We start from the raw sequence: 12465 nt of genomic DNA, 5'->3' as shown, positions 1-12465 counted from the left end.
TGGTCACTGTCCCCTCTGCAAATTGCTACCATATCGTGGTGGAGAGGTTTGTGTGTCTCAGGGATCTCAGGAGCCATGTTGTCTGGGGGCTTTTGCCCCCTTGTAGGGTCTCCCATGCCAAATTGGTCCTGGGTGAGGGACCAGACAAAGAGCGATTCAGAAGACCCTTGTGAGAATATCACCGGGGGAACAGTTTACCCTGCCCGGGATAGGTTTACCGGGGCCCAGCCCTGGAGCCTGGCCCAGGGAGGGTGCCTGAGGGCGAGCATATGGTGGCCAGGCCTTAGTCCATAGGGCCCAGCTGGGCACAGCCCGAAAAAGGGACATGGGCCCATCTTCCTGCAGGCCCACCACCAGCAGGAGGCACCGTAGGGGTTGGGTGCATTGTGAGCCGGGCGGCAGCCAGGAGCGGATGCCCTGGTGGACTGATTCCCGGGTACCAAGACTGGCCCGGAGACTTATTTGGCTTGAAAACCTCAACTTTACTGATCCAAACCTCTTGTCACTGTGGCCAAATAGCCCAATCTCTCTCATTTGTCAATTATACTTTTCTCCAGAAGATATTTAGCTTGTCCATGTGGTCAGCTGCAAATTTCAGTTGAGCTTGAAGGTTTTTATGCGAAAAGAGAGAAACTACCAGTTGTAGCCAGTCATGATCATTAATGAGAGGTCAATTCAAAGTGGAGTTAATATGTGTTGTACAACTTTTAGCACCAGTTATTAAAGGATTTAAGTAAGTGCATGTCTGCATATGTATACTTTTGACTCTTGTGGGTTCGAGAAAATCCTGAGTTCAAACTTTTGAACCTAGTTCTTTTTTTTTTTTAAAGTCATTAAAGATGTGTGCTGTACCCTGGAAAAAGAGCAGCTCAATGAAATAATTAAAAGCCCAAAATGACCATGATATTCATGCACATGATGAGGATATGTAACCTTCTGGCCACAATTGTCACTTTTATATGAGTATGAAAATATTTCATTTGTTCCTGTTTGCGTAAACTGACTTATTTTCCTATCTTGTGGACTAGATAGGAACTACACAGTTCATTGTCATCTTTTTATATACAAATAACATTATACAATGTACAAAAATGAATAAAATGACAGAGACTAAGAAGCCATATGTTTGTGCAAAGAACACCCAAAATGCAACATAGAGGAACAGATTAAAGTGCATTTACCTCGTGCACTATTACCTACTGTGTTATCTGGTCATTGACTGCAATAGTCTGCAGTAGTCTAACTGGGCATGTGAAACTGACACATGATGAAGCCTGCTGTTTCTGTGCACGTACGCTTTACTTTTCAGTAGCACGTTATCTTTCTGATTCACAAGTGGTACACTTAATACACTTGTTGGCTTGCCAGTAAAATGCGGCAGATCTCTGGTTCCTTAATACTGTTATCAGCGCACTTTTACCAAAATGTTTTTGCTAGTCAAGTTAATGGCCAATCAATATTTCCCTCTAACCAAAGTACACATAGAAACGTGTACATCAATGCAGCTGTTTGCTTTCTTTGCATGCTGGTACCATGCTATTGTCACCTGTAAATATAATGCTGGAGTACCTTTTTGCGACTATGAAGATATAATCAGTGAGTTAACACACGGTGTTGCATTGCTCTGTATATAGAGCCACCAAATTATCTATATCCATCCAACTGCTTGTTTCAGATGTCTACTCAGCCAATGGCATGCCAACAACTCAAGTCATGTAGACATGGGGAAAAAGGTGGTTTAAGTGACTTTGAACTTTATTTCAGAATCTGCCGGTCTGCTAAGTTCTACTCTGTTCCTGCACAACCATCTCAAGGATTTAGAGAGAATGGTCGGGAAAAAAGAAAATATATAATAATATACATTCTGTGAGCTGCAGCTGCTGGAGCCTATCCCAGCTGTCTTAGGGCAAGAGGTAGGGTACACTCTGGCCAGGTCGCCAGTCTGTCACACGGCTAACACATAGAGACAGACAACCATTCACATTCATGGGCAATTAAGAGTTTCCAATTAACCTAACCCCACTAACTGCATGTCTTTGGAATGTGGGAGGAAGCCGGAGTACCTGGATAGAGCCCACACAAAAACACAGGGAGAACATCCAAACTCCACACAGAAAGATCCCAGCCTGATGGCAGTATTGAACTCAGGACCTTCTTGCTGTGAGATAACAGTGCTAACCACCATGCCTGTGGTGAGGGTTTAATGTTTAATTAAAGTATTGTTGCTGACTGCGGCCATCACTTCATGACCACCCATTGTACCCATTGTCTGATGCCTGCTTCCAGTAGGATATGTCACAAAGTCAGATTATCTCAAGTGTCTTGAACATGACAGTGAGTTCATTGTACTCAAATGACCTCCATATACAACCAATATTAATCCAACAGTGCACCTTTAGGATGTAGAGGAATGGGAGGTTTGCTATGTGCAGCTGATTATTTTGCAGAAATTGAATATGAAATACTAGCTACAAGGAACCTTTTCAACTTTATACCATGAATACCATGAAGAATAGGGACTCCGACATGGTATTGACAAAATGTGTCAAATAAAGTGCCTGTGAGTGTATAATACATCAGCAGGAGATATTAAAGGTTAGAAATTCAAACTATTCACTGTGTCGCTTTGGTGTTGTAACACTGGAACTTTTGATAATGTCTCTCAAATACACTATGTGGATCTTTAGGCAGAATTTGTAACTGTGTGTCTTAGTTTTAATTTTTACATAAGGACAAGTATGTAACATGAATTAGGGAACACCACAGCATTTATTGCCTAATCTAGTCTGCAATGCCCGTCCCCAAACGGATCTTTAAAACAGAAGAAAATCAAAAGGCATCCTAAAACACAAAAATCAAACACAACAAATGATAGGACGGACTAAAATACCCTAACAAGACAGCAAGTTATTCATGGTTACATGATTGGTTAACATTTAAAAATAGTTTCTGTTTGATTTTTAAAAGATCCCAGTTAGACCCACCTTTAATTTTGTAAGGCAACAAATACCCCAAATATACTTTGGCCAAATGTAGATTTCCATACAGGCAGCTTGTAATTACCAGCCAACGCTCCAAATATTATCGACCCACAACTTTCATTACTAATACTGTACCTGGTTAGAAAGATAAGATTTAAGTGATTGTAAAGGTTTATCCAAAGAAATTTAAGCTTAAAAATTCTATGAATAACAATAAGCATTGAAGAAAATTCAGAACATGAAAAATAAAGACAAAACAGATCGAAACCTTCTGCAAATAGTAATGGTGTTTAATGGACTACAGTTATGGCCAGATGTATCAATTACTGCATCAGAAAACTCTAGCATGTTGACAGCACTATAAGAAGTGGTTTGCTGTGAAGCTAAACACTAAACAAATACAGTTACAATCACAATACGCTAAAATCCTGAGAGAAAGTAACCTAAATATATTTTCTGCCAATAAAAGTAGTCGCTTCACTTCCCCTGGTCAAACCTTTAATATGAACACATTTAAGAGCAGATTTAAACACTCTTTCAGTGTATGCAAGATCCTGCAAATAAATTACAAGCATGATACTTTAAAAACAACACGGCTCTAAAGCTTTACAACTAATTTTCCAAATGCAAAAAGAGAAAAAAAGAAAAGAAAAACTTGTTAGACTGTACAAACAATGTTACATTTCATTACAATTTTCAACAGGTGTTAAGACAATTGTCAGTGGCATAAATCAACAGTAAATACAACTATAAAAGTACATCATTGAGATCAAAACCGATTTAAGAGCTCCCTCCCCGCACCCCAATCTGGAAATACATAAAATTTAGGAAAATCTAAAGGTCTAGTCTTTGACTATTGGCCATAACTTCACAACAGTGTGGTTACACAGGTCATGGATAGACAGGAATGTTGTTATTGGAAAAGGGTCTCCTCAGGCCCAGCAAACAAAAGGCAGATTCAATCCATGTCCAAGCCTATTCATGCATTCGTCCTGTGCTCATCAGTATTTGCCAAGCTCACACTGGGCAGTGATAAAGCCATTCTAATTACTGGGTTGTCCTTTTGAACTAGCCAACTCCTGATTTTTAAATAGGTTGCTTAGTCATAGGTCCACATTTTCGCTTCACCAGCAGTTTCCCGTTGAATCAATATCATAACATTGTCACTTCAAATGTCTTCATCATCTGGAGTCTCTTTTGGTGACCTTTAGTTGTTCTCTTGCGAAACTGTGGTTTCCTAAGAAAGGGTTGGGAAGAAAGACAATTTTAGACTAAGATAAGGTCACATTTTCCTTTGTGTCATATCCTGAGCAAAGCTAAAACAGGAACGTTTACAGTCAGGTTCTAAACGGACGAACAGTTGTTGAGAACTATGGATGTATGCCGCGTTAGGTTCATTGTGTGCTCACACCGATATACTTATCTTATCTCGCATGTTTGGTGTTGCAATCAAATGAACTTAATTAACAGAGTTATGACCAAGGTATGCTTATACAACTTGTAGATTTAAGATAAGGCTGATGCTCTTTGGCAGGGCGGCCAGAACAGGCGGAGGTCCGAAAGTGTAATTGGTCTTGTTTTTCCCCCTTTGTGTAATTATTAATAACTAATTTATTGAAGATCTTGACGAAGTGATTCTAGTTTATATTAAATTGACCTTTATTGATTATTCTCTCTCGCTGTCTGTCTCTGAACTTTAACACTCTCATATGTTCAATACCTAACTCTTCTGTTCACTCAAGCAACTTTTTGTTAAAGGTGAAGCATTTGGAAGCAGAATAAAGTAAAGGAAGGAAAAGAAATGGAAACTTTCTACTAATTCTTGAATCTTCAAGGAGTGCCTTCATTCTTTATAGGCTCTGCTTAATGAAAGAAGCAGGAAACTATTAACTCTTCCCATTTCCTGCTTAGAAGGTATTTTTGTTGGGTGAGACACAGGGAAGCGGGGAATGGAGTAAGCAGTGTGCCCACTGTACAGTAACAGAGCTGCACTGTAATTTGTAATGCACACTGACTAGATTTGATTTTATGCATCTGACAAATGCATCTTTGTGAGTTTTAAGTTTCAGTACTCAAGCCTTTCTGGGGGGAAAGGGGGGGGGGTTCAAAGCATGAATCAGAAGAGAATCAGTAGGTTTCACTCAATATGTGTATTAAAGTAATAATAATAAAAAAAAACCAAACTGCTTACAAATGGAGTCCTTTCTCCATATTTGCTCCAGAAGGTCATCTTGACAGCGTTCTTGTGTCCTGTCCGCTGGTCAAATGTCTGGCAGGTCTCGAAAGGGGGACTGTACAAGTGCAAACTTACTGCACACTCAGTGTGGCTGACATTTTCCACACGATGCAGACCAATGGAGTCTAAAACACACACACACACACGTACACGTGTATGAACAAACAGCATAAATGTAACATTGGAATGCTGTAAAACAGGGCTCAACCACAGTTAAAGGCAGAAACATGACACCAGAGCTCTGTTTGCCTCAGGGACATACACGCCAGGCAGGGATTTGAAGGAAAAAAAATAATTTACAGCTGCCTGTGAGACCAATTAGACATTATGTAACTGCAGAGGTTGGAAACTTGGGTTTTACTGCATGCTGACAGAGATGCCACACATTTAACAGCCTTGCCTAAGTTTCAAGGAAATTTCACATAAGCATATCTCAAATGATCACATATGTTTGTTTGGTCTATTGTATTGAACACTGCATAGGCATAATAAAGATGTGAGTAAAATGAACCAGTTAAAATGACTCAATAGACAGATATCAAGATATCAGCAGACATATTGATCTAAATTCTGTTGGAGAACAAGCTCTGGTTTAAAAAAAGATAGTCAGACAGTTTGGTTTCTCACCATTTATGTAAGCAACCTTGTTTTCCTGAAGAATTCTTTGTGACTTTTGGACCATATCTCCGTGTGATTTGCTCTCTGGCCACTCGAACAGCGTCTCCTTCAGCTGACCCTGCAGGAGCTTCATGAAGCAGTGGGACTCTGTGTGGTCATGGATACTACTGCAAAGCGTTAAAGAACACTGTCAGAATATGACAACACTGCTCTCTTCATAAAAATTTGACAAGATGATGAGGATGTTAAAAAATAAAAATTGGGAAGACGAGGCAAATCTTACGTTTTCACGGCAAGAGCTAAACATACTTTGAACAGCTATGTTTATAAGTCATACCCCATATCATATCACCAATAATGTATGTTCAAGAAAACAAAACAAGAAATTCCCAGAACAGTCTTACTTAACAAGTCCCTGTTTTAAAACACTAGTACTGGTACAGCCATGTGATAAAACACTTGGTTGTGGTAAAACAGTCTTTTCTTGTGTGAAAAAAAAAAAAAAAGACAGCTGCTGATCTGCATCTTTTAATACGTAATCATAAAAAGATTTGCAACACATCCAGGAATTATCAAGTGACATTTGCTGACAAAGTGGGACATGAGAAAGATATCAAACAATGTCTATTTACATAATCTGTCAGTGTGTAGAACATTGGACTTTGTTATCTTTATTAACTAATGCAATAATTGCCAGTGAGAAACATGGCCGCGTGGCCTACAGTATCTAAGAGTATAGGCTTGTAACATGACTGAAACCCCGAAACAGAAATCTTATTATTAAAGGTTTAAACAAATGTAGTTTTCTGATCAGATTATTTTATATGAATAATTTTATATAAATTATAATTATGTTGTTATTTATTTATTTTTAAAGATACAAATATCTTACCTGCCGTGGCCTTCACCCCAGCAGAGAACCATGAGATTGAACTTCCCATTACCCTTATCAACCAAGTTCCTTGTGTATCTGCAGGAATGAGAAATATGTCAAATGTACATGGAAAAATATGATGCATTATGTCACAACTATACAGTTACAGAGGAGTGAAGGGCTGAATTTACAAGCAGTTTGGAGCTTTTTTGATTTAAATGTCTTGTCAAAATATAATATTTGATTTTCAAGTGATTAAATTCTTTTTTTTTTCTTAAATGCAGAAAACTGATGATGGACTTTCACAATAAGCTGTACATTACATCAATACAAATCAATTTTATTTTGGAAATCCAAGAAGCTTTCACGCCCACAAAGAAACAGAAGAGTTTTAATCATTGTCCAATAGTCCTCATACAGGAAACCTCATACCCTCCACTTTTGTGTCTGTGTTCTTACTAGGCCTGTATTTTCTGGACTGCAACGGGTGTAAACATTAGCAAGCAGATGCAGTTGTGAGATTGGGAAACTAGTGAGAGGTGATGGCTTTCAGGACTTTCTAACAAACAAACAACCAAACAAAAAAAAAACAACAACAAAAACGCTCTTTTAAATTTTCAGTCACATTTTGGTTAGGGTTCAGGCAATAAAACTAATTTGTTTCCTGAACTAGATTTAATGAAATATTATACTTTTTGTTTGAAATTCATTGCTCGACAATTTTAACCAGGCTTGGAAAAAGAAAGTCTGCCCAGCAGAGACCAAACTTGTCCCATTTGCCAAAAATCAGCGGGTGTGTATCAGTTCTCGGTGTTGATTGGATGGCACACACCCGCCTTCCATTGAACCCCCACTAATCAAAACACTGGGACGGGGGGGGGGGGCTCTTTAAAGTTTTGAATAGAACAGAGAACTGAGGAATGAACTGGTTTGCATATCTCCTCATTGTAACACGACTTTTCAAAATAAAGCACACTAATATGGGCCAAGCAATTTTCTTTTCAAAGTAAAACCTTAGAGCAGCAGTTTTGCCACCTAAATGAAAATAAATAAATCAGCCGCTTTCATTCAAAAATAATGCTTTTAGCTACTGAGCAAATGCATGCAGTAGTTTGCCACAGCTTTTTTTTCAAGAGTACCTTTTCAATTTAAAAAAAAGGAAAGAAAAGGGACTCATGACACGTTTAGGGTAAAAAAACAAACAAACAAACAAAAAAAACACGATAGAGTAAATATAATTTTGAATATTGATAAAGCAACACGACACTAGGTCAAGGTGCAAAAGTCCAAAGGACAACCGCATAGATGAGGAATATTTGGGTGGGTAGGTTAGAAAACCCCCCAAAACAAACAGAAACACGAATATTTTACCTGTATTGGTCAAATTTTGCATACTTCATCCACTCCTGAGGATTGCTCTCATATGACTCCATTATATTCTGAACCTCCTCAACATTGATGCAGTCACTCTCGAAGATGCTGTGCAGGATTTTTATCAAGTCGTCCAGGGTTTCTGGTTTGACCACCTCGGTTTGCTCCATCGCTGTGCTGCAGAGGAGAGTTTTTTCTCTGTCAGGTATTTCGCTTCAGTTAAAACTTCAGGTGGTGAAGACTTTCTACTTTGCACAGTCCTTTAGTTTTTATAGGCCGGCGCCGCAAATTTTGGGGGGAGCTGGAGACGGACTGTACCATTACGGAAAATGGTGAACGCCCACATCTAACAGTCCAATTGAAATTTTGAATATTCTCTCTCTGGAAAGTTACAGAAACACGGGGTTGTATTTTCACCACACTTACTTTATAGAGGTTACAAGGTGTGAATTTTATGTTTTTGTATGTTCTGACTAAGATATCCGTTAATCTCACACTTTAACAACTTGGACTAATCCTCTCTGAGACCGGCTCCACCACGTTGTCAAAAACACAGACACCTCTTGTGTCTTTCTGTCTCCTTTTCTTCTCCCACCGAGGCATTCCTCTAGTAATGGCCTTGCTCCCCTCTTTTTGTGGGCGCTCCACTCTGAATTGATCCAAGGTGTTTGTTGCAGAACTGAATCAGGATGGAGGAGAAAACGTGGGGAAAACGTTTGATTGGCAGCAGGCATGTTATGGGAGACATAAAATGTGTGTCTGCATATATTACTGTATATTTTAATAGTGTTTGTCTTTAGCTTAGCTTTGATTTAGTTGCATGAAGTGATTTAGTTGCACGAAGTCATTAGATTAATACTGTAGAGATGTACTGAAAAAATGCTTTTTTAAAAATAAAAAAAAAGCTACAACAAGTTTTTTATATATGGAACTTATAAACTATGCAAAGAGAAGAAGAAAAAGAAAAGAAAATCCTTTAATAAATGCAATCCAGTAATAATAATAAAAATAAAATAAAATAATTAATTCAAGAAGGCAACTTAAGTAGCTGTTATGTATTTGAAAAAAAATGGGTGAATACTTAATTACAGATTGTGCAATGAGCACGGGCTGTTTTTTTTTCTTTCCTGGGTGTAGGCTATCACTGGTGGAAAAGTACCAGACCAGGATATGTTATGATGGGAGACTCATAAACAAACATAACCAGCTGATTGTCAGCATAAGTGGAAATAAAGGTAGATACAAATCACTTTTGATCATAAAATGTGACATAGTATGGAGATCAAAAAGATTAAATGCTTTCATTTTCTTGTCTGTGAAAACTTTCCTTTCAAATAGAGACAAAGAGAACCAGTCAGAGAAATATTTTGGATGAGATAGCCAACATCTTCACACTGTGTTCTAGCAGCTGTTTATCAGTGAGTCCCACCTTAATGCAAATTTTTCTTAATGGAAAATAAAATCTCTTTAAGAGTTGCTTCCTTGCTGTGGTACAATAATTGAAGAGACAAGCACAAAACTGGAGAAAAAAAATTAAAACAATCAATTTAAATGTATGCTGATGAAACATGCTTTGTTGAGATAGCCCTACTTTTTATATACTATAGTAAAGTCAATTCTTGGATACATTTGGATGAAAACATTAAGAAGGAAAGAAGAATACATACTTTCTTCATATGTTTGGACATATATTGAGTCAAAATCTTGGTATAATTCATTACTGGAATAACTGGAGATTTTCCTACATGCATTGCCTCCACATACACACAGTATGTTTGTGTGCTTGTGTGTGGGTGTGTGTGTGCTTTATCTCAGCCACACCCAGGCAGACCAGATGTCCTGAATTTTACCTTCCCATCGTCACGCATCATGTGATTATGGCCTCAGGTAATCCATGCAATTATCACCAACACTGAATTGAATGAAACATAGACATGCACCCCCTTCACCCCAACCCCATCGTCAAGGACCATATAGCATCAACATAGGTGGTGACAAAGGTAAACCCGGACACGGTGGAACATCTCATATTACTCATATTTCCTCACTTGGCTCATGCGTACCCAGCCCAATTTTACTTTTTAAGTGTGTGTGTGTGTGTGTGTGTGTGTGGGGGGGGGGGGGGGGGGGGGGGGGGGATATGTCTGTAATCACATTGCTTATGTTAATGAAAGTATGGGAAGTGAGTTGGAGGGCGGGGCGGGGTGGGCTGCTTTTAACCATGTAAAGCACTTTGTGCTACATTTTTTGTATGAAAAGTGCTTTATAAATAAAGATTGATTTGATTTGATTTGATTTGACTCGTGTCTGGGCTTTGCTGGAAACAAAATGAGCTAATATTGTTATTACCAGCTTCTGTAAAACTGAAAATTATAACAATTTGGAATGATCAAACTCAATTAAGGCACGCAACACATTCCACACAGGTGATTCTTTTCCAGTCCTCCACATGCTTGTCTCAAAAATAAAGTGTGACAAAAGTGTGTGCCGTGGGTCAATAAATAAATGAATAAATAGTTTGTACAGTGCAGTGACTGATTAAAATATAAAAGATAAAAAGATATTAGAGAGCTAAGTTTGGTCACCATGTCATGCTCAAATGGAGATGAAAAACACAGTTTTTACATTTTTCATACATAACTTACATAAATCTATGTAACTGTTGTTTCTTTTGAAAATTTTATCATTAAACTTAATTGTTATCATTTGTTTTATTTATTTACTTTGACTTCAGATTAGAGTCTAAATCCATGGTTAAGCTCAGGTTTTTCCAGCAGGAATACTCTGCATTTGTTTTCTGTCATCCAACACGTATCTGTACTTTAGAAGAAAATCCAACCTGCCTGAGGAAGCATCAGGTTTGTGTTTACTAGAACCAAGAGTGGAGAACTTTCTTTGCATCACAATGTGCCAAGTTTTCCTCTGAGCTGCCACATCAGCATTGTAAAATGAAGTTTTGCTCCACCTTGTGGCTGAAACTTTGAATCTTGATTACCCAGGTGGAGCTGCCCACATTGAGGAAAAAGCCCCCCCAAAACTGCAGCTCTTTTGTGGCAGTAATGAATATTTATCAGATTAAATGAAAATTATATTGAATAATATTTACCTAGCTTTGTATATATAGCTAAACTTAAAGCTTACTCAAGCAATTTGACATTATGTGGCTACCTAAAAGGCTACATAAGGCAAATATTTTCCAAAAATTTACTCTCAAACTAACAACAAGCTTTTAATATAGCTAATGTTCCAAAACAGTTTGCGTAATCATGTGAAAAAACTTTATTTTTCACATGAGCACGCAAACTCTTTGCAGTTCTGCAAAAAACCCGAAAACAATCCAAAATTCAGTAGCTTCGAGAAGCTCCTTTGGCAGCAATAACTTGAAGGAATTGTTTTCATGACTGTCAGTCTCCCACATTGTTGTAGAGGAATTTTGGCCAATCTTCTTTGCAATGTTGCTTCAGTTCCTTGAGGTTTGCGGACACTTGCTTATGCACAGCTCTCTTAAGTCCTGTCACAGCATTTCAGCCAAGTTGAGGTCTGTACCTTCAGTGGTCTGTTGCAACACCTTGATTTTTCTTTTTCTTTTTCAGTCATTCTGGTTTAGATTTGCTGCTGCTATTATTGTCCTGTAGCATGACCCAGTTTCATCCATGCCTTAACTTTTGGACAGATGGCCTCATATGTATATTTATAGAGATATTTATAAAGAGGAGTTCATGGTCAAATCAGTGACTGCAAGGTTCCCATCTCCTGTGACTGCAAAACAAACCCAATGATCACCCCTCCACCACTGTACTTGATGTGGTATGAAGTGTTTGCATTGATAACCTGTGCTTGTTTTTTTTTTTTTGCCAAATGTGGTCCTGTGAAATATGACAGACATCAGCACTTCGGTCACGTCCTTCAGAAGTTCAGTGACAGCTTTGCAAACTTAAGCTGTGCTGCCATGTTTTTATATAGAGAAGAAGCTTTCTGGTGTTGACCTCTTTCAATCAGGTTTCTATTCAGTCTCTTATTAATTCTTCTACTATGAACTTTAACATTTAGTGTTCACACAAACCTGAATGTTCCAGAGGAGCAAAGTGCCAGAACTTCTGGTTTTATGGAGGTAGTCACACTTATTGGTTATCAGTCAGTGAATTGCATTTGATTAGCAGCACCTGGCTGCTATTTACTCTTTTATAATATAAGGGTGAACGCAGTTTTTCATGGGACTGCACAGCATCTGGTGTAAACTTTTCACATGACTGCATTTGTTGTTGTTGTTTTTTTTTTTACAATGCTGAGTCTTCTTTGTAAATTCATCTTTTTAAAAGACAGCCTTCTTTTTGTATGCTGTATGGTGACAACAAAAAACAGTTGCTGGCTGCCTAAATCATCGT

General features: G+C 38.2%; 1 protein-coding gene across 1 annotated transcript; it reads right to left on the bottom strand.

The window, feature by feature from the left end:
- Positions 1 to 3250: 3250 nt before the first annotated feature.
- cdo1 (cysteine dioxygenase, type I) lies at positions 3251 to 8348 on the bottom strand. The gene is made up of 5 exons (XM_006789891.3): positions 8081 to 8348; positions 6728 to 6805; positions 5845 to 6002; positions 5173 to 5342; positions 3251 to 4218 (listed from the first exon to the last, which is right to left on the bottom strand). Exons 1-5 carry the CDS (start codon positions 8248 to 8250, stop codon positions 4189 to 4191), a joined length of 606 nt encoding a protein of 201 aa, XP_006789954.1. The 5' UTR covers positions 8251 to 8348; the 3' UTR covers positions 3251 to 4188.
- Between the last annotated feature and the right edge of the window lie 4117 nt (positions 8349 to 12465).

This window comes from Neolamprologus brichardi, chromosome 12 (assembly GCF_056152115.1).
Source record: "Neolamprologus brichardi isolate AB-2024 chromosome 12, ASM5615211v1, whole genome shotgun sequence".
In the NCBI taxonomy this organism is placed as follows: domain Eukaryota; kingdom Metazoa; phylum Chordata; class Actinopteri; order Cichliformes; family Cichlidae; genus Neolamprologus; species Neolamprologus brichardi.
The sequence above is the reverse complement of the archived record's forward strand: the minus strand, read 5'-3'. Positions and strand labels throughout refer to the sequence as shown.

What these genes read in the sequence shown, in the direction of transcription:
- cdo1 (XM_006789891.3), bottom strand. Translation starts at nt 8,250, where the DNA reads ATGGAGCAAACCGAGGTGGTCAAACCAGAAACCCTGGACGACTTGATA. An exon ending in GCAAAATTTGACCAATACAG is followed by an intron (nt 6,806 to 8,080) that starts GTAAAATATTCG and finishes TCATTCCTGCAG; the next exon opens with ATACACAAGGAACTTGGTTG. An exon ending in TGGGGTGAAGGCCACGGCAG is followed by an intron (nt 6,003 to 6,727) that starts GTAAGATATTTG and finishes AACGCTTTGCAG; the next exon opens with TAGTATCCATGACCACACAG.